Below are 21,871 nucleotides of genomic sequence, written 5' to 3'. Positions count from 1 at the left end.
AATCTCAAAGCTGTTTAGGGTTGTGACCCAACACTTTCTGACTGACAGTTTTTTCAGGAATAATGAAATTAGAAGGAAGCGGGAAGGGGAAGTTTAAAGATGAAAAGACAAGAGTGGGGTTATTTGCATTCACAAGGTTGGCAATCCTTAAATAACCAAGTCAAAATCCAATAACCTTTCCCAGCTCTAAAAGGCATCCTTTTTCAAAACCAAGTCTGAGTCTTCTTGAAACTGGCTACTTATTGACTGCTTTATAGTTCAGTTCTTTCTGTCTCCAGAACTTGTAGAGCTTTGGCTATCTGTGAGGGACAAAATCCTATGAATTTATTTTCTCATAAGTTATTTTGCTAGAGCAGTTTAGGTGTCATTGTCTTTTAATTTGTTAAAAGAAACAATAATGGTTTAAAAAAAAAAAAAAAGAACCATGTTGATCCTATACCTTGTCCCTAAAAAGTAAGGATTCTAAAAAACTTAAAACCAGAACCAAGATACCTGCTTAGAGGAGAATGATTGTAAATTTTTTTTTTAAAGCAACACACCCACAACACTGACAATAATTCAATTAATAAAGAGTCCACCTTTTAATATTCGTGTTTAACACATCTATGGGTTTGGTAGAAAGCAAATTCATGACCTTGAAATAGTAGTAGGTGATAACATGTGACTTGCCAGTAAATTCTCATATCTTCACTGTCACTTAGGAGATAATCGAAGAATATGAACATATTTAATTCCTAAAGTTCCTGCAATAACCTACATACACCTTAGCATTCAGCTTTATTAAACAGGCTTTTTGAAATAGCATGTGAAGAAGTTATCGCTGTGCCTCATTTTGAATGGTATTTTCTGCTTCATTTTGATTTTCAACAGCAAAAGGATATGGTGCTCTTCCTAAAAGAAACTGTTCCCATTTGGGAATATATTCTTCTACTGATGCCCAGTAACGAGCCTGGAAAAAAAAATCCAAAAGTAAAAAAGCATATCAAGCAATTGAACTTGGCTCTTCATAATAGTCTAAATGTTTATTCACTTAAGAGTGTGTGTGCGTGTATACACACACGCACACACACACATATATGTAGAATGCATTTCCTCTACAGAATATTTTATGTTAATTTTAGAAAAAAATCTGGCTACTTACTAGTGTTAATTTTCAAATTTCTCAGTAAAACCAGAGCCTGGCAGAATTACAGGTTTTAGAATTTTATTGTGTTTTTACACGCCCTCTTGTGGCCAACTTCATGATTATTGCTAATAGTATCATTTATGGTGATATAATCATTAAATGTTTTTGTTTAATATTCCAAATCCCATACCAAATGATTACCCCATACTGAAATTATTACAATGAAATTATCAAACATAAATCATGCTTCAGGATTAACATCAAAAGATTTGACCTGGGATGAGATCAGGAACTGAAATACAACTAGTGTGTTATAGTACAGGAATTAGATACATTGGACCCTTAATTGTGTAGGAAATATATATCCACTATAATTTTTCCCCATTTTTATGATGACAAAATGTCAATATAATTTAACCATTTTTAATACAAATAGCTTGGAAGTTGAGATGCTGTATTATTGGTCTGACTGTAGAAGTCTATAGGCTTTAGAAGCTCATGAAACATTGCTGTGTTGTGTCTAGCTTTGGTTGCTTGGGTGACTGCCCTAGGGAGGTCAAAGAGAACTAAACTGCCCAAAGCCCTGTGTCATAGGAGGGCAACTGATATTAGATCATCACTATCAATCTCATTTTTGGAAATTCAGCCAATGAGATAGCACTAGAAACACAAAAATATTCACTCCAAGCATTAAATACAGCAGTTCTGAAAGTTGAAAATGGTGAGGGATTCTATATGTCTATATATCCATGCATGTGGTCTGAGAAACAGTCTGACATACATAAAGTAAAGGTCATCCTGCTGTGAAAGACTAGTTAAGAAAAATACCATCTGAGGCTGGTGGTTGGGGGTTTCCCTGACATTCACAGCTGGAGTAACTCCCATTGTGTGGGTCCTGTATATGCCAGAGTAAGGTATAGGAGAATCAAACAAAGAAAAAGCATGTCCAAGACACAACTTTGTACCAGAGTGTTTTGTAACCTTGATCACTGCCTTGTTTTATTATCCTAGATGACACAGAAAATTGAGGGGAAAATTCTCAGCCTCTAATTTTGAGTCTATTTATCCCCAGTTGGGGAGAAAGCAAAACTGTATTTGAGAAAGGTCATTAAAAATACAAAATGAAACTATTCTATATGTAGTAAATTCCCATTCATCACAAACATATTCATATACCAAATATAGTTTATTTTTGCTAACCATCTTCCCAATCTCTTCTTGAACTGAACAAAATAAAACAGACAAAAGCCATACTATATTGTATGATAATATGCATTTAATTAGCTATGGTTAAATTTTTGGTGAAGGGACTAAACTGCTACTTCTAACATCAGCAAGCAGCAAAAGCATTTGAGTTAGGCGTGTTGTCATCTCATGATTTAGTGCATATTGTCTGTTATGGTTTAACAGGATAGTTGTTTCTAAGTGACAAGGTGAAAAGATCCCTATCTTTATAAAATTTCCAATTGCTAAACTTTTTAAAATCAAGATACTTCTCAGTTACCTACTATGTATAAAGCACAGTACTGTGGACATAAAAAGCTCAAACACGGGCGCGGTGGCTCACGCCTGTAATCCCAGCACTTTGGGAGGCCGAGGCGGGCGGATCACGAGGTCAGGAGATCGAGACCATCCTGGCTAACACGGTGAAACCCCGTCTCTACTAAAAATACAAAAAATTAGCCGGGCGTGGTAGTGGGCGCCTGTAGTCCCAGCTACTCGGGAGGCTGAGGCAGGAGAATGGCGTGAATCCGGGAGGTGGAGCTTGCAGTGAGCCGAGATCGCGCCACTGCACTCCAGCCTGGGCGACAAAGCAAGACTCCGTCTCAAAAAAAAAAAAAAAAAAAGCTCAAACAGGCATATCTTCTTTACTTTACTGAATAAATATATCTGGAAAATACACATAACCATTGTTTACCTTGTAGTGCACTACTGATAGATAGATAGGGTCTCTCTTTTTACATTTGTTCCTTAAGATGCTCACCTCAAGAGAAACCACCTCAGGCCGTGGAAGTGGGTGAATCCTGGTCTGTAGTGATTTTTCTGCTGCTTCTATATCCTGTAACAGATATCGGCATTTTATATTAAAGTGGATTTACATAAAACAAATGGCACCTGTACTAGCAATATCTGTATCCCAAATCTCTCACTTCAACTCTTCTCTGGATATAGTTTGAATGGATGGAGGCACACTATGGTAGGGAAACTGATCATTGTTCAATTAATCCATTTCACATAAAGAATACAGCATTTCTTATTTTGATAGAGGTGGGGGAGGTGATACTTCTAAGTTCTGCCTTTTCACTTTTGAATAGCTAGTAAATGTCAGTAATTCATGCACCAAGAGTGTCTTATAATACTGCTCAGTGCATTAATTTAGCTCTTACATCACTAAAAAACAGCCAGAAGGACAAAATAATAAAATATTCAGATACAAAAATAGTCAGATACTCAGACCCACCCTGTGCTAATCTTAAAAGTGAAGAGTTCTAGTCTCTCCAGATGATGTAAATACTATATCAATGGCACACATTTCATTTGTTCAATGTTCAATTTAAAAATTTATATATATGCAAATATTCCATATATTTAATGGAAGCTCAGTAAGATACCTCAGTACTTAGTGACAAGAACCTTTTCATTATACTGTCTAGATTTTTTTAGTACTAGCTTTCTAAGCTAATTTCAGTAGCAAGTTTTATTGCTAGCTAGTATGTCATTCAGCTGAAAGTATTCAAGCACCATGCTTTAATGTGTAGTTTTACTTGTAGATATGTGTATTTTCTCTTATAGCTGTAAAAACACCAAGGTAACTAAACTTAATTCATACCCCGGTAAAGATTCTTATCTTGATATATACATGAAGTAAATGCCCAGAAATGCAGGACTCTGCAAATTTTTAGTGAAACATTTGAGCACTGTCTAATAAATGCTCCCAAAATCAGCACCCATGTTGTCCTGTTCCCACTTATGTCTGTCAAGTTCACAGTGGCCTTGGTCACAGGCCATATAAATTTTGTCTCTCTTTTGAGCTTAGTGAGTTGATAGAAAAGAGAAAGTTCTCTGATTCCTGTACAAGCATTGGAGCAATCTAAGTAGAGGGCTGTTGGACAGACGGAGAAAGATGGAAAAGGGCGTGGGAGTGGGGTGTGAAGAAGCCAATGCTGAACAGGAGAAAAGAGATAGCAGATGGTAGCGGCGGGAGCAAGGAATGGGTGTGAAATGTAAAAGGGAAAAACAGGAAATTCCCTAAAGGGACTCCCCAAAGTTGCACAACCATTAATGCACCTGCTGTCTAGAGGAAGGTGATTTGAAGGAAAAAAGCCATGAATTTAGGGAAAAAAGCTGATTTTTAGCATGTCTATCCCATACCGGAAGTTTATAGCTAAGATGCCTGCTAAAGAGCTTTTGATGCTGACGCTATGACAGATACAGAAGCCTAATAACGTTTGTGTGATTACACTGAGATTTTACAAGGTCCTGGAAAAAATGTTTTTTACCTTTATAAATCAAATAAACACAAATAAAATAATCACAAGTCCAATTATGGTCATTATTCTAAGAAGTTATAAGATTATTGTTAGTGGCAGATCATTGTAGACAATATTATAAACATTTTTCTTGAAGACCAGAAAATAAGGACACTTATTATCTCTCTTACAGGAGAGCAGATTTGCAAATGGAAAAGCAGATACAAGTAGGAGACATGTGGCCTGGTAAAGCAGGCCTATGGTTAGACACTTGACTGTTATCTCTGCAGCATTCTGACTATAAATGATCAGCCCTCTAAAAAACTTCTTCCTTAGCTTAAGAGATATTTGCTTTCTTAGATGACATGCTCACCTCTGATTCCTACCTTTCTTCCTCTTTAGCTCGCTAATTTTTCTCTCCTTGTTCCTAAGTGTGAGCTTTCTTAAGATCTGTGGCAGCTGTCCTCTTATTTTTACCTTATCTCTCTCAAGATTGTGGTCTCTCTAGCTTTAATAACTTTTACTGTAGAGGCATGGCTAACCTTTCTTCCTAGCCCTTACTTCTCAACCAAATGAAGCTAAGCTCATCTTATTCCTACTGGATATAATGAATGAACAATAGTGGGAATTCTCTTCCCTCAGATACCTATGCTCTATACTCTATCTTTAACTCTTCTTATACCTGCCATTTAAATTTTCAAAGGTTTATAAATTGTTCTTTCAGGATATTTCTCCTAGCCTTTCCATTTCATTCCCAATGCTATGGCCTTATTATTACACTTATTCATTCAACAAATACTTGAGGAGTACTTACTCTATGATGCATGCCTAGAGTATGTCTTGTTTTACTTCCAACCATACCTAAGAGGGGATCAATTCATTTTTCTAAAGAACTACTTTGAATATGTCTTTCCCTAGACTTAAAAAATCATCAGTACCCACTACATAGAGGATGAAGTGTGAATTCCTTAGCCTGACTGAAAAAAAAAAAAACTTTGCAATTTGATCCTAGCCTTCTGTAGCCAGTTATACCCTAATACTTCCATATAAGAACCTTTCCTTTGATTATATACTCCCAGAAGGTAAGGACTGTGTCCCATACAACCTTTATGCATCTGAGTATCTAACAAAGTGCAGGGCATGTACTAGGCATTAAATATTCATTAAATACATAAATAAGATGTCAAAGTTTCCTGATTATAAACCAAAACTTTTTTTAAAAAAAGGTATCCAAGGCAGGCAGAGGCAAAGGAAAAAGGGGGGCGAAAAGGGAGGCAATGCTTACTTGACTATACTTTGTTTCTTTGTCTTATAGACTTGCCACTAGAACATTTAAAATTTTATATAGTTTTAGGACAAATAAAAAAGCAATTCCCCTCAAAATGGAAACCAAATGTGACACATCTAACTATTATGTAGTTGGTGGTATAACCACACAGAGAAGAGCTACATCAAGTATTCTTAGAACACAGTATTGACTGGACACCCCTAGTGGGGGTACACCCTGGGGACAAAAAGAAATTGTAAAAATTATCTTACTGAAAACCATTCTCAGTAATCATATTATTGGTGATAGCTATGCCTGTATCATAGAATAATTCTTTGGAAACAGATTTTTGGTGTTAGAAAAAGAAGGTTAGATGCATAAGATCAGCGATTTTAATTTAAATCTGCAATCGTGCAATTGAATTGGAGATACTGTTATGAGCTCTTGACGTATTTTATCTTAACAACAACAACAAAACAAGTTGCAATAAACATTCCTAGTGCCCAGATTGAGAGATCTAAATATATTTCCTGCCAAAAGGAACCAGGGCTTCTTGGAGCAATGGCCAATTCCAGGTCTGGGCAGCAAAGGCACACAATGAGCCTGGAATAACTTATCACATCATAAAGAAAAGAAACTATCAAAGACTGTTAGGATCATGTCAAAGACATTCAAGAGTTAACTTGAAGAGGCTTCCCCATACTAAAAATGGGACACATCAGGCATAAATAAGAACAAAAATTGCAAGGGATTGAAACATTGCAAATCCCAGATAAATTAAAAACAAAATACCACCTCATTCGTCACCATTAGAGGATGCCAGAGGACCAAACTATGATTTTGAAAGCTATAGAGAAAGTGTTCAACAGTCATCATACCTTTTCCTACATGTACTGTACTTCAGTGTAACCAAGTAAGTGATGAGGGGAAGATTCTCTTCATATAAGTTACAAACTATTGAAAGAGAAGGAATAAAAGAATTTGAATATTCTTTTTGCAACTTCTAATGAATATATCTAGGCAATGATCATCAATGACTGCCAATGTTCCAAAATGAGAGACAGCCAGGAATTATGGAAATGTTCTTCCCCCAAACAATGAACCTGAATCTGATCCAGCCTCTAGAACTTCACTGCTCATATGATAGCCATTTAGCCTCATGTGGCTACTGAGCACTTAAAATGTGGCAAGTCCAAACTAAGATGTGCTGTAAGTGCAAAACATACACTGAATTCAGAAGGCTTAGTAAGAAAAAGAATATGGGATATTTAATTACGAATTTTTCATAGAAACATTTGAAATAATATTTTGTATATGCCTCATAAAAATGTTATTAAAATTAATTTCATCTGTTTCTTTTGACTTTGTTAAAAGTGGTTACTAGAAAATTTTAATTACATATGTGCTCACATTATATTTCTGTTGGACAGCACAGCTCTAGATCAATTTATAGGAATTACAGAGAATACAGGAACATGCAAAATGATACGTCAGAGATGTAATTAGCAATATCCAAACTGGGAAATGCATAGGACAAATGACCTAATTCCTTTACGCATAAATTAAAAGTGGATGAAAAGGTCAGGGGATACTTTTAGAGAGTTATCAATCAAGTACAATGTTAGATTTTATTTGGAGTCTAATCCAAACAAATGTAAACATGCCTACAGATTTATCAGAGAAATGTGAACTCTGACTGAATACTTGAGGAATTAGTGGTAATTTCTTACTGATAATAGTATTGTGATTTTGCTTAAAATAGTAAAATAGTCCTTACCATTTAGTGATATACACAGAAAAAACACATATATTCAGAAATAGCTATAGGTGAAACAATATGATTTCTGGAGAATACCTTCAAAATAATCTGAGTGGTTGGGGAAGGGGATGAGGTATATAGATGAAGCAAGATTGGTCATGTTTCGATAATTATTGAATCTGGGTAATAAGCACATGCAAGTACATTCTTCCATTCCCTCTTCTATATAGGCTTGACACTCTTCATAACAGTTAAAAAACAAGTTCCCAGTGTGGATGATGGTATAAATGTTACTCTATGGCAGAAGTGAGAAGGCTATATTTAAATGAGTTGATTCATGATTAGGAAAGGTGAAATATGAGCACAGAAAGTCACATGCTGAGATCTCTTTCTCTCCCCATCCCTATACATGCCACTTCCTCCAAAACTTGAAATCTAATACCTCACTATAAATATATACAGTGAATCCAGCTATGGCCAGGATGGTTTTAATCTTTTAATCTGCTGGAGGGCCAATTTCTGGGATAGAAAAAATAAGATACTAAAGAATGAGATACAGGGTCATTGGTATAATGTAAGCATTTATTAAACGTATTCTTCAAGGAACCGGAGGTGAGAAATGTAAGAAGGTAAGAGGAGAGATAGGGTCCTGTAAGTCACTGACCATCTTGGATGGCAGTTTGTTGAAGTCTCTGTTTAACTGCCAACTGCCCCATAAAGGCTTCCAGGGCATTCTTCAGTGGAAGGATTCTCTCACCGGCTGCAGCACTTTCTCATTCTTTCTCACCCCGGAGTGTTTGTCCAGCTTACTCATGAGCTTACTCTTGAGGTGATGTTTACTTACAGAATTGCCTTTTTTTTTTTTTTTTTTTGAGATGAAGTCTCACTCTGTCCCCAGGCTGGAGTGCAGTGGCACAATCTCGCTCACTGCAACCCCCTGCTTCCCGGGTTCAAGCAATTTTCCTGCCTCAGCTTCCAGAGTAGCTGGGACTACATGCGCGCACCACCACACCCTGCTAATTTTTGTATTTTTAGTAGAGACGGGGTTTCACCATGTTGACCAGGATGGTCTTGATCTCTTGATCTGCCCGCCTTGGCCTCCCAAAGTGCTGGGATTACAGGCGTGAGCCACCGCACCTGGCCCTACTTACACAATTGCCTTTCTAGATAAAACTAAATTTTATGGTAGGTACGTGGGGAGAGATGTCAGCTTACATTGTGGCAGTATTTATAAAAAAACACAATTTTCTCTTTCTCTTTCAAATCTATACCAATTCTGTTATATTCTTAAAAGGCAGATAAATTCCATTTTGCTAATACTAACAGGGAAAAATCACCCACCCTGTGTTTTCAAAGTTCACTATCTTTTATGATAGTTACTGACTGACGCCTATTCTTCACTACCTACATTCATATCTATTCATTTACTAATATGTTCAAATATTTGATGGAATTGGTCTCTTCCTCACTGCTCCTTTTTAAAATACATTCTTTGATATTTTATATTCCTGCTATTTTCCAAAGGAATTTACAGAAATTTTATTGAGTTCAAGGCAAATTCTGTTGGAACTTATTTAAATCTAAAAATAATTTTGTGATAGCTGTTTTTTTATTTTATGTTAGTTTTTACAAAGACTCAATTCAGAGGGTATGTGTAACAGCTGACTTTAAAAAAACAATAGTCTTCCTAGTCAGGATTAAGGCATATGTTTCCTTGTAAGTTTTCTTTTAAATCTTCCATTTCAGTGTAATAATTGTCTTCACACCAATCATGCAAACCCCTTGTTAAGATCATTCCCAAGTATTTTAGAATTTTATTGCTAATGTGAACGTGATTTCTTATATTTTCCAGTTGTATACATAGAATTACTATTGATTTTTGTATCTTTTATCCATCAGTTTTACTTAACTCATATTATACTACTTTTAGAACAAATTTGGCTTTTTAAAGTATATAACCATATCATTCCAAAATGCTAGTGTTATACTTTCCTTTTCAAAAGTGAAAGCTCATTCCTTTTTAATATTTATTATATTGGTCAGAAGATCTAAATAAGGTCAAATAATGGATGTTAATAGAGGTCATCCATATTTTGTACTCTTATTACAGAAATGCTTTCAAGTTTTATTGGAACCATTTTTAAAGTGTAGGCTGTACTTCTGAAGTACCTATCCTAGATGTAACTTAACTTGTCCTGAACAAGTTTATCAGGAGTAATTGCCCTGTGGTTTCCTCATCTTTAAATTAAGGAATTAGCCCAGATCAGTGGTTTTCACAATTGCTTAAAGCCACAGCTGGGCAGTCAAGGAACGACTGAACAGTGAGGCTTTGACCCAAAGCAGGTCCACTTCTATCTATTTTAACATGAAAAAAGTTTTAATGCTAAAAAAAGTTAAATACCTTTAGATGAGAATCAAATCTAATATACATATTTTTAAAGTGTCTACCAACTCAAAATTCTGCAATCAAGTCTTATTTATTTATTTTTCCCCAGACACAGAGTCTCACTCTGTCACTCAGGCTGCAAGTTCAGTGACTGCAGTGCATGATCATAGCTCACTGTAACCCTGAACTCCTGGGCTCAAGGGAACTTCCTGCCACAGCCTCCCAAGCAGCTGGGACTACAGGCATGCACCACCACGTCCAGCTAGTTTTTTAACTTTTTTTTTAGAGATAGGGTCTTGCTGTGTTGCTCAGGCTGGTCCTGAACTCCTGGGCTCAAGTGATCCTCCTGCCTTGGCCTCCCCAAGTGTAATCCAAAGATTATAGACATGAGCCACTATGCCCGGCTAAGTCTCATTTATTTTACTTTCATAATGACTTCTATGGTAGAGCCACTAAAATTCTTTCCAAAGTTTAAAAACATATGAGGAAAGTAGGATTTTAAAAATTGCATATGCAATGACTCAAAGAATGCAAAAAAAGAGAAGAGGCAGCATCTCTAGCAGCAAGCACTGTGTTTGTTTGTGATATAACAGATGCTCAATAAATGTTTATTGAAGTACTGAAAGAAAATATACAAAAATGTATTAATTTTAGATCAGTAGGATGATATGGAAGGTATGCTATTTCGTCTTCTTTACCCTTAAAAATTTTTTTTTTACAGTAGGAATATATTACTTTGATAATCAGGGGAAAAATCATACCAAATTGAAGTTTCTCATAACTATGAAACCAGGTTCATTATGTTCCTTACATATGTATGACTATGATTTCTTAGCTACCCTTCTGAACACTATTCTCCCCATTTTTGAAATCATCTTGCATCTAAATAGCAAATGAATCTTTCTTAAATACCCACTCATTTATTTCTTATATAAGTCTATATTTTCCTTTTGCTTAGTCATTTTCAGTACTGAATTATGTCTATATATCAAGTCTCAACTTCTTTGGTCCCGTAACACATATCCAACCTTGTTTCCTGTGAATTTCTAAGCTAGTTAGTCACGCTCCCAGGATCATTAACAAGGTCGGTCTTCTGGTCTTGGCTCTTTTGTAAGAATCCAACAGTATGCCTTGCCTTCTGCCTATTGAAACACAGGCTAGGCTTAGCTTCTTCTCTGAGAACTTTTTGAATATTCTAGCTCTCAAAGATGTTTTAACTCTTATTTCTGTAGTCCTGACTCCATTCCATGTAATTTAATGTTTGATCACACAAAGTTTCTGGGTTCTTGATATCAAGAGCTCTGATTTATACTTATTTTGTTGTCCCTACTTTCTGCCCAGAACTAGCTCAATAGTAAGGACCCTCTAAGCATTCATCAAATACTTGCTCATTAAAAGGAAAATGCTTGAAAACCAAATATCATATCACGTGCTGCAGGTAGGTAGCAATTAAGCCTTCTAATTTAGTTTTTCTAACTTTTCAGAGCAAATTCCAGATTATCCTATATATTTCCATTTAAAAATAAATATTGCTAACACCATTGGGCAAGTAAGACATATGGCAATATAGAATGCTTTGGTAGCACTATGGCTGTGACTTAAATTACTGTGGATCAAACTGCCAGAAGCTGAGAAGATAACTGAATTTTCCTCTTCCTTTATCCTCTAGTGAGGACAGAAGATAACTATATCATGCCTATCGATGAAAATATTTAACAATAAAAAACTGAAAACACTGCTTTATAACTTAAATAATATAGTCTTACTACCAAATGTTTTAGTCATAGGATCTCTTGGAAGCTTGAATGGAAGCAAACTTTAGGGTTTTAATTATGGATGAAGCCATACAATTCTGGAAGCAAAGTATAACAAGCAGCCAAAAATGTTACACATATGATTCTACTCCAAATGGGCACATTGGCCAAATGGTGAGGCCCCGCACAATCATACACTTTGACCACTCCTCCATATCCATCAAGAGGGAGCTGGGAAATCTGTTATCATAGATATGAATTCTGTGTGTTTGCCTAGTCAGGCAAAATCAAATTGTTCTTGTTTTTATGATGTTTGATAGTTGTGAGTTGGCTCTCAATATCTTATAGGTACTTTATGGCCTTTCAGGATTTCCTTTCAAATAAAAGAAGATGAAAGATGGAAAGGTACATCTTCTATTTCTTACTTCTTGCAAAAGGGTGACCTTACAATTCCTTCTGTAGTCATTGATTTTCTAGTTGATTGCAAACATTTAGCTTAAGCAAAGTTCAATTTTTTTAATTTAAAAAAATGAGGATACATATGCTACTTATCTAACTGACATGGGCTTTTAAAAAAGATGCTGCTTTAGTAATTCTACTTATTACTGAGAACCAATAAGTTATATAAATCAATTTAATGAAACTTACCTAAAAGATTTTTGAGAAGGTGGGATAAATCTCTATATTCAAGTCATGGAAACTTACCTTTAAAAGACTAAGGTTCCTTTTAAAAGCAGTCTCAACAGTTTGGAGTTGAGATGCCTTTTCTGTGTGTTGATCACCCAATTTATTCTCCATTTGTTGAAGTAACATTAATCTTTGTGATACTCTAGAAAAAAAATGAAGATTATATAGAGTTAAAAAAGTAAAAGCAAACATTTTACTGCTTGACCAATATAAAAAATTCATTTCTTAATTGCACCTCACTTCAACTCTAACCTATTCTGAAAGTCAATTACTATGTCAACTAATAAGACAGTGAAAAATCTGAGGTAGTTCAATAAGTCTTAAGTCAATCTGGTTAAAATTATTTTTATTTTCATTAACATATTCTTTATATATGCCATAAGTACATGCTTCTGTTTTTTTAGCCTCTCTGGTCTTTTGAAATTATTTTAGAATGTTGAAGATATGTTTTAATTTTTGGTGAAAATGCAAACTGTAATACATATCCCTTTGTACACATAGTTATATATACCTCCCGACACACATACATTGATATAACTTGCTATATGAAACCTTCTGCTTAACACTTCAGTACCCCTGAATCTCATGTTACACATTTAGAATTGTGCTAAACTTCCATATGTTTGAAGAAGCAATAAAAATATTTTTTCCCTCTTTTTCCAAGAGAAAGATGATGGTTTGATATATGAGTGAGAGGCTGTGTGTATGTATGCATACTCACAACAAGGTAAAACAGTAATTGAAGAAAGATGTAAAAAATTACAAGCAAATATCTTCAAACTACTTCGTTACATATAATATACTTTAAAAGTTTCTTGCTGGTCAAATGCTTATTTTATATGTTTTTGTTCTTTTTAGGACAATATGTAAGATGCTTAAAAGATACATACGTTGGTATACATAACAGTCAAACTGTTTCCCAAATAGTTGTGGAGGTTCTCAAGAAACACTGTGTTTCATCAGGCTGTCTTAAAGGTGGAATTAAAATCTCAGGTCTATGAACAGTCAATTTTTTGGTAAGGAAAGTATCTTAGGAGCCAAGGAAAGAATGTCTGGTAATTAATTAAAGAAAAGGAAAACCTGAAAGCCCACAAACAGAGGAGGAAAAGAGTGAATAATACAAAACAAAGAGCAGGACTGGCTACACAATTTGCAGGGTCCAGTCCAAATTGATGCAAGACAATGGCATGAGAGCATTAAACCAAATGCAGGACCTGTGACTGTATATAAGTCATATACCCATGAAGCCAGCCCTGGGTAAGAGGTTTAGAGAAGCCCATTAAATGCCAATGTGGAGCCTAGAAAGGGTGGGAGGAGGGGTAAATTTATCTATATATTACTTACAAAGAGTAAAAATACATAGAACGTACCTTTTAATCTTCCTTATTCATAAGAAACAATGAAATTCCCTAACACTAAAACCTCTTGTGTCAGAAAATTAAAATGACATGCTTGCAAATTTTTAAGTCATCCTGTGTATACAATATTTCACTAACAAAGCCAGTCCAATTTCTATATCTGAATCATCCCTTTAAAAAAACTTACATTTCTTCATGTCTTTTAGAAAGGCGAATTTCTTGAGCAAACAAGGAAGTCATCTTTAATCAAAGCTGTCATAAAGAATAAAAACATTTAAAGTTACTTCTACCACATGTCCTCAGCTTTGCAACATTTGATTATTTTAGTATCTTAATCCATTGGTTCTCTCAGAAGAGAAAAGAAAACTTAAGATGTAATAATGTATAAAATGAAAGGATGCAATTAAACACATTTTTATTCAGCATGCCAGATACATCTAAGAATACCATGAATTAGGTAAACCCAACATATTTCATATTGTCTTCTCTTTTCTTTCTAGACTCTAACCTTAATCAGAATTAAAAACAAACAAGCAGCTGGTACTAAGACTACTAAACGTTTTATTGAATCAACAGAAAAAAAATCTGCTCTGTAAAATTCAACACAGGAACACCATCCCTTATGCATGTGCAAACACACATAGAAAGGCAGGCAAACAAGTATGAGAACCAACTGGAAATTCAAGGTCTTTCCTTTATTGGAAGAGTGCCCAGTTCTACCATCTCTCTTCTAAATAGGAAAGTACTTTTCATGTGTAACTGCGAGGAAAAGCACAATTAGATAGATACCTTCCCCTTCCCCTGGCTGCTAAGCACTCTCATTTGTGGAGTGCAGGAAAGCCCATTTTCGTGGCACACTTCACACCACGAGCAAGCTCACCTTGGCTAAAGACACTGGACCGACACAAACAGAAGTCTAGTGAAATGCTCTGAAGGCCTCCAAAACTGCAGGCAACTCATCCGGTTGGGCTTAAAAGGTTAAAGTGCTTGCCCTAAGGGAGAAAAAGAGGAATAAAATTCCTTCCTGAAATGAAGCTTTCCTAAATTTTATGAAATTAAACATCTATGCACTCTATAAAGATTGTCTAAAGATTGACACACCGCCTGAGTGTCCAACCCTGCTAGAAAGCCCACGCTTATTGAGCGTAGGGCGCTGAACCCGGCCAAGGAAAACGGAAACACCGCCCTGCCCTCATTAGGTTTCCTCCTCTGGGCGTGGCTGCCTTTCCTTCAGCACCGCGGACAGCAATCGCTCACAGGCCCGCCCTCCGGGGTCTAATTACAGATATTTTCCGCTAACATCACCCGCAGGCCAAGCCTCGCCGCCTTCCTCTCGGTTTCCTTTTGCAACGAGGCCAATTAATGCAGCGCCAAGGGAATCCCGGAAAGTCGGTTCATGGTAACTTTTCTGTGAGGCCCGCTATCAGCACTTTAGACAAAACCAAATCAAATTCTCCCCTTAGAATTGAAGATCCGCACCTTCTCAGAGTCATCTGCCCTCCGGCCGCCCCAACTCCCGCTTATACCCAAAGGACTCATGAACCTTCCTCATCAGCCTGGCTCTTTACGTTAACAACATCCTCCCCAGCGGTCCTGCAGGGCCCTGCGCGGCCATCAGGCAGTCAGGGCACCCACCCACTGTCCGACTCCACTCACCGAGCCCGCCTCTGAGCCCTTCCGGGAAGGCACCAGCTACTGCGCCGACGCCGGGGCCTCAGCGCAGGCCAGGGCGTGGTCACGTTATCATATTTGCGCACGCGCGGCGCGCGGTGTCGTCACCGCATCTTTATAAAGGGCTGCCTTGGGGCGCGAAAGGTTCGTGAGGTGTAGTCGCGGCAATTAGGAGGTGGGCGTGTGGTACGCGGCGCGCGGGAGGGTGGCTTGAAAGGGTCTTTATGAACCCTAGGGAAAGGCCGTCTGGTAGTAACTCCATTTCAAGACCTTTTAAAGTGAGACCTGCATATGTTGAAAGAGTTTCAGAGAGTGAAGCTGGGTTCTTAGAAGCTGGAATGTCCCAGCAGAATGTAGAAATGCGAAAAATTCGGCACAGTAGTCTAAAGTGAGTGGAGTTTACAGTCGGTTTATTCAACGAATGCCTGTGGAGCAGTTTCGAGGTGCTTCGTCCTGGGCGTCTTATACTGAGCAGAGCAGCAAGAGCCCCTGCCTGCTCATAGTTCGTAGACCCTGTGTTGACAGTAGTATTGCTGGATCATGCCTTGAGGGGTTTCTGAGTGTCAGTCGACATATTTACGTTGGTTATCTCATTGAGTCCCCGCAACGCCCTGTGAAATGGGCACATTAGCTTCGTTTGACAGCCAAGGAGACAAGCTTGGTTGTTAATTTAGCACTTCGTAATATCTCGTTTCTGTAAAGTGCATTTCTCAATTTTCGTTCCTTGAAATAAGTATATGGTAGTGTCAGTCCTCTAATATACAGAGGAAGAAACAGGTTCAAGAGAGGTAAAGTTGTTTTCTTTATAAATTATACTCTGCTGGTACAAGACAAAGAGCTAGGACTCCAAAATCCAAGGTGTTTTTTAAATTTTCTCCTCCCAGAATATTTACAAAAAACGTAGCTCTTGCGTCAGGACTTCTGCACTTAATGTTTCCTTTGCTTGGAAAGCCCCTTCTGACATTTACAGATTTGATTCCTTGTATCTTTCATTCTGTCACCTCACAGGACCATTCCTTCAATCTCCAATATAAGAATATCCCCACCTCCTGGCTCCCTATCCTCCACCTGCTTTATTTTTTTCCGTAACACAGTAACATTCCATATATTGTGTAATCACTCATTTATTTGTTTAGCAGTGCACCCACCACTAGAATTTGAACATCCTAAGAACTGGTATTTTTGTCTCTGCTTTGCTGATGTATCCTCAGCAACCGGAACTGCCTGACATGTAAGTGCTCAGTAAATATTTTTGAATGAACGAATGAAATAATTCCTCCCGTTAACATTCATCATAATTTCAGAGTACTCTAACTTCACTTGATCGGAACTTTGATTTTGCTGTTCCATACCCTTACCACTTAGGAAAGATGAAAAGTAGACCCTTGAGTGGTCCTCTGTTCTAGGAATGAAATAGAGCTTTTGCATGGTTATAAGGAATTCTTGTTTATTTTTTATGTACATTTACAAATAAGGATTTTTCTTAAGTTGGTAATGGGTTGCATGAAAATAATAACTGTAGGCTCATTACAGCATTTGTATGTTGCTTGACAAACTGCTGACCTCCCTGCTTTGTGTAAGTTTGCATAGTAACACAGTTGGGACGAATCCGGCTCTTTCAACTTTGAGCCCAACTTTTGTAGGTCACCATCCGCCTTAGCTGTGAACTAAGGAATACCTTGGGAGTTTTCTTGCAGTTTTTAAGAACAGCAATCAGGAATATATCACAGACACTTGGAGGTTATCTAGATAGACTTTGATAATTTATTTTATAGCATCCAATAAAGGTGGTTACTTTCTACTTAAAGGTCTGTGATAGCTGCCCTTCTCATTATATTGCCCACAGCTGATCCTTTCTGTGAGTCACCAGGCTGTTGAGGAAGAATCTATGGCAACATTGTATCTATTAATATACAGCTTCTGTATTTATCAGGTAAGTTTGGATACTTTCTGGAGTGAGGCATTCACAGCCTGCCATGAAAATTATTGCAACCTACTAAGTAACAACTGACCCATAATGAGACAATCTGCAAAGGTGGTGTGAAATTAATGTTTCCTAACCCCTGGATTAGTTCTATGCACCAGCATGCGATAATTATCTCCTCAGCCTCGTATAATGTTCTATAATTGCCCCCAGCTTCATTATTTAGAAAGCATTGTATCATTTAGTCATACATTCTATAAACATGTATGTATTAAACATCTGTAAGATGTAATCTGCCCTTAAGAGCCTAGAATCTGGATGAGCTTTTAAAGTATACACAAAAAGCTGGAGGATGATGGCTGACAACATAAAAAATGGTTTTTATTGAATGTTTATTCTGTACCAGGCACTTTCCATGAATCACCTTATCCTCATAAAAACCCTATGAGCAAGTGTGCCGAAGTCTTAGTATCCTCATTTTTATAGCTGAGAAAATTGAGACTTAGAGAAATTATTTACTTAAGATCACACTGCTAGTAAATGAACTCCAAAATGTTTGATGTTAGTATTCTAAATAATTCGGTATGTTATCTTGAGGTTATGGAATTAAAAAGTATTGCCGATTATGAGGATGATAGAGAAGACAGGAGAGAGCACTATGAGCTGGAATAGTATAGACAGCATTTTGAAAGACTCAGGTGGACCTTGAAAAATGGGCTGATTTGGAAGTCATTTTGTGATTGGGTGTATCAGGTGGCAGGAGAGTGTGGTGTGGAGTGTTCTAAATGAGGGAAGCAGCTTGCATAGAAATGTATGCATGTGAGTACATCTGGTGTGAGGCCTAGTGGAAAGGAAGCATTGAGAAGAATGTTTTCTCCTCATTTTCCTTAATTTTGAAGATTTCATTTCTGATGCCATATAATTTGAAAATGGAGGTTTGATAGTAATGAAGAGATGAAATTATTGGAGGAGGTAAGACTGGTGAGTAGAAAATAGAAATGAAGACAGAAAAGGAAGGCTTGAGGATGGAAAAGAAAGGACAAGCTTTAAAGAGTAAGAAATTAAAAAATTGCAGAATCCTTGACTATTTCAAATACTCCAAGTTATTAACAGTAAATTCTGTTATAGTTTATATGAAGCCATCTTTTTAGACCCACTTTGAGTTTTCTCCGGATAGACAAGTACTAAAAAAATAAAGAGCTCATGACTGACATAGTTTTTCTTCCTATTTCAGGAAATCCTGGGTGAAATTTGGTAGTGGGTCCAATTGCCTGCGTACTTTACTTTGAAATAAAATAATCAGAAATTTACCTTGTTCCATAATTATAGTCTGTTCATTTTATTATGGTAAAATATTCTATACTCAAAATATATCTGAAATGCTTTAAATTGGCCCTGATGGATATTGAGTAGAGAGAATTTATAAGCAGATACTTCTTTAGAGCTTTTGTTAGTGAACCAGGTATCAATTTAGGTTCAATCAGATAAAATGCTGCAATAGAGAAATCATTCTCACAGTTGATGTGTATGTTCTAGACATTCTCAGCGGAGATCTTGCTGATAAAACTATGCTCAATCCTAGAGATTGCCAGTGAGAATTTGCATATGCCTCTTCCTTCCTTGGAAAAACAAAAACCGCAGTAGTTGTAAAATGCACTTGAGAAAACATTAGAAATTTTAAATTGAAAGCACGCGTGTTGATTCTTAGGAAGTCGTTTCTTTGTTGTATTATAGGAGGAGAGGGAAAGCGTTCCTTCTACTCTCTTTGAACCTTTGTGGAAATGACTGACAATAAACAAATTAATGAGAGAAAAAGGAATATGATATGGTTTGGCTTGGTGTCCCCACCCAAATCTCACCTTGCATTGTAACAATCCCCCTGTGTCAAGGGTGGGACCAAGTAGAGAGAATTGAATCATGGTGGTGGTTTCCCCCATACTGTCCTCGTGTTAGTGAGTTCTCAAGAGAGCTGATGGTTTTATAAGGGGTTTCCCCCTTGGCTTGTGCACTCATTCGCTTTTCTGCTGCCCTGTGAAGAGGTACCTTCCGCCATGATTGTAAGTTTCCTGAGGCCTCCCCAGCCATGCAGAACTGTGAGTCAATTAAACCTCTTTTCTTTATAAATTACCCAGTCTTGGGTATGTCTTTATTAGCAGTGTGAGAATGGACTAATACAGCATACAAATACACTTAATGTGCATAAACACAGGAGCCATATAAAATATGAGGCTCAAAGAGGGGCCGGATGGTTGAGGCTTAAATACTCCAGCGGGGAGAGGGAAATGGTGAAGGGAGTGCTGTAGGCAATTTTTAGAGAGGTAATAAATGACTTTAGGGAAGATGAATGGACCTGGGAGGTAGAAATACTAGCTTGTAAATGTTTTCTTTGTAATTCGAGCCTAACAGGCAGAACAAAATCCCTTCAGGTGTGGTTACATGCCTCAGTCTTCTTTCCTGGTAATAAAATTTCAAGGAGGGGATGGAAGGCAGTTATGTTCTCTTTGGTGGGCCAGGTCTTAAGGCGGATAAAGGAATATTAAGAGTTAAATTTCACCCTGTTCTGGGGGTGGGGAGAAGGGAGGACAGGAGAGATTAGAAAGTCCTTGATTCTGGGATTATAGGTGTGCTGTGGCTCACGGCTATAATCCCAGCACTTTGGGAGGCTGAGGTGGGAGGATGGCTTGAAGCCTGGAGTTTGAGACCAGCCTGGGTGACAAAGCAAGTTCCTGTCTCAAAAGAAAAAAAAAAATAAAGAAGAAAGTCCTTGATTCTGAGGTAATTTCTAAGGCCTTCCTATTATGGTTCAAAGTGTTCAGCATGCCAAAACACCATTCATTTTGCAGTGTTGTTTTCTAAGCCCCAACAGTATACATAGTAAATGTGTATGCACATGCTCCTTAATGTGTGATGAGGTTACATCCTGATAAACTTACTGTAAGTCAAAAATATTGTAAGTCAAAAATGCATTTAATACCCTATAAGCCCATTGTAAAGTCAAGAAATTATAACTCGAACTGTTGTAAGTCAGGGACCATCTGTACTTTTTACTTCACAAATTTCAGTAATTTAGAGCTCAGACAAACCCATTGTCTTAAATGGACACTTTTCCAGATGTATAAAATTTATAGAAGGTTTTATTTTTTTTTCAGTCCTGTTTCCTTGATTTTCCAATGGCTCTTAGTACATTCACTAGTCTCTATGACTGTTAATCCAGGCTTTTCTTGAGGTAGGCGTTTTCTCGTTCATGGCCTTCAGGCTTGCTTATTTTTTTTTCTCTCTGTTTGTTCCTCTTTGATTCTTATAATCCTGTAATAACTTTATTAGTCCACAATTGAGCAAGCAATTAAGAACCTTCTTAAATGCGTACTTGAGTACTGTACTTGATAAGTATTGTATTCTGCTATTTCCATCTTCTTGTAATGCTCTACAGTTGTGTTTATTGAAAACATTCAAGGCTCTTTGCACCTGCCGGTTTTTCATCATCATTGTTTGCTGTGTGCATCCACTTGAAAACTTGCATATAATTTCCTTTGAAAGAACAAGAGTTGCAGTTTTACTGGATTGCAACTTCTTTGTTTCAGAATCTAATGATGTATAAAAATATTGTTAAAAAAAGCTGTTGTGGTTTAATGCATTTGGGAAAGTTAATTTAAAAAAACCTATACTCTATTTATATGAGAACAGTAATATTTTACCTAATTTTTGGAACACTTCATGTGAATACATTTCTTCTGTGCTAGGGCATCAAGTCTTATTTTGAAATCCAATTTCATTTTTCTCTTCAGTATCCCTTTTTAAAATAGATTTTTAATAATGCCTTTCTTAAATTGAAAGCTGAGTAATTGTACTGATGGCTTATTCTTACAAACTCCCTGCTGAAATTGGGATTTGAATGCCACTTTTAACATAAGAATAGTAAAAAGTTTAGTTAGTTGAATATGCAGTTGGGATTTAGTTAATTTTTCTTTTTTTTTTTAATTTTTTTTTTTTTTTTTTTTTGGTTTGAGACAAAGTTTTGCTCTTGTTGCCCAGGCTGGAGTGCAATGGTGCGATCTTAGCTCATCTCAACCTCTGCCTCCCAGGTTCAAGCGATTGTCCTGCCTCAGCCTCTCCAGTAGCTGGGATTACAGGCATGTGCCACCATACCTGGCTAATTTTGTGTTTTTAATAGAGATGGGGTTTCTCCATGTTGGTCAGGCTGGTCTTGAACTCACGACCTCAGGTGATCTGCCCGCCTCAGCCTCCCAAAGTGCTGGGATTTCAGGCGTGAGCCACCGCACCCGGCCTGGGATTTAGCTAATTTTTCATAATCATATTTTTCATATGTGAAAAAAATGAAGTAACTACTGAATATCTTTTTATTTGGGTCTGCTTTTCTTGGACTCAAAAAAAAAAATTGTAGGTCATGAAATAGACTATAAATTAACCTGAAGTTTTTAATGTATTTCCCAAAGTCCAGATGTGTATTA

General features: G+C 36.9%; 1 protein-coding gene and 1 long non-coding RNA gene across 7 annotated transcripts in view; one reads left to right on the top strand and one right to left on the bottom strand.

Moving 5' to 3' along the window:
- Positions 1-557: 557 nt before the first annotated feature.
- CEP15 (centrosomal protein 15) lies at positions 558-15,615 on the bottom strand. 3 transcript variants are annotated; one of them, XM_004034402.5, is made up of 6 exons: positions 15,464-15,615; positions 14,688-14,799; positions 13,995-14,059; positions 12,468-12,591; positions 3,111-3,185; positions 558-949 (listed from the first exon to the last, which is right to left on the bottom strand). In XM_004034402.5, the coding sequence occupies exons 3-6, from the start codon at positions 14,045-14,047 to the stop codon at positions 815-817; spliced, it is 387 nt and encodes a 128-aa protein (XP_004034450.3). In that variant the 5' UTR covers positions 14,048-14,059; positions 14,688-14,799; positions 15,464-15,615; the 3' UTR covers positions 558-814. The 3 variants fall into 3 exon arrangements, with proteins under 3 accessions (XP_004034450.3, XP_004034451.3, XP_018879210.3); XM_004034403.5 differs by having other exon boundaries at positions 15,287-15,498; XM_019023665.4 differs by having other exon boundaries at positions 15,351-15,473.
- LOC109026284 (uncharacterized) overlaps positions 7,455-21,871 on the top strand; it is a 66,035-nt gene continuing 51,618 nt past the window's right edge. For 2 of the 4 annotated variants that reach the window (XR_010132836.1, XR_010132838.1), the window contains exons 1-3: positions 7,455-8,451; positions 16,618-16,709; positions 17,325-17,411. This is a non-coding gene — a long non-coding RNA (uncharacterized lncRNA). Of the gene's footprint in view, positions 8,452-15,558; positions 15,623-16,614; positions 16,710-17,324; positions 17,412-21,871 lie in introns of those variants that run through there. The other 2 variants (XR_010132837.1, XR_002005261.4) reach the window with 2 other exon arrangements.

Source organism: Gorilla gorilla, chromosome 2 (genome assembly GCF_029281585.2).
Source record: "Gorilla gorilla gorilla isolate KB3781 chromosome 2, NHGRI_mGorGor1-v2.1_pri, whole genome shotgun sequence".
In the NCBI taxonomy this organism is placed as follows: Eukaryota; Metazoa; Chordata; class Mammalia; order Primates; family Hominidae; genus Gorilla; species Gorilla gorilla.
This window is presented reverse-complemented; position numbering and strand designations above follow the sequence as displayed.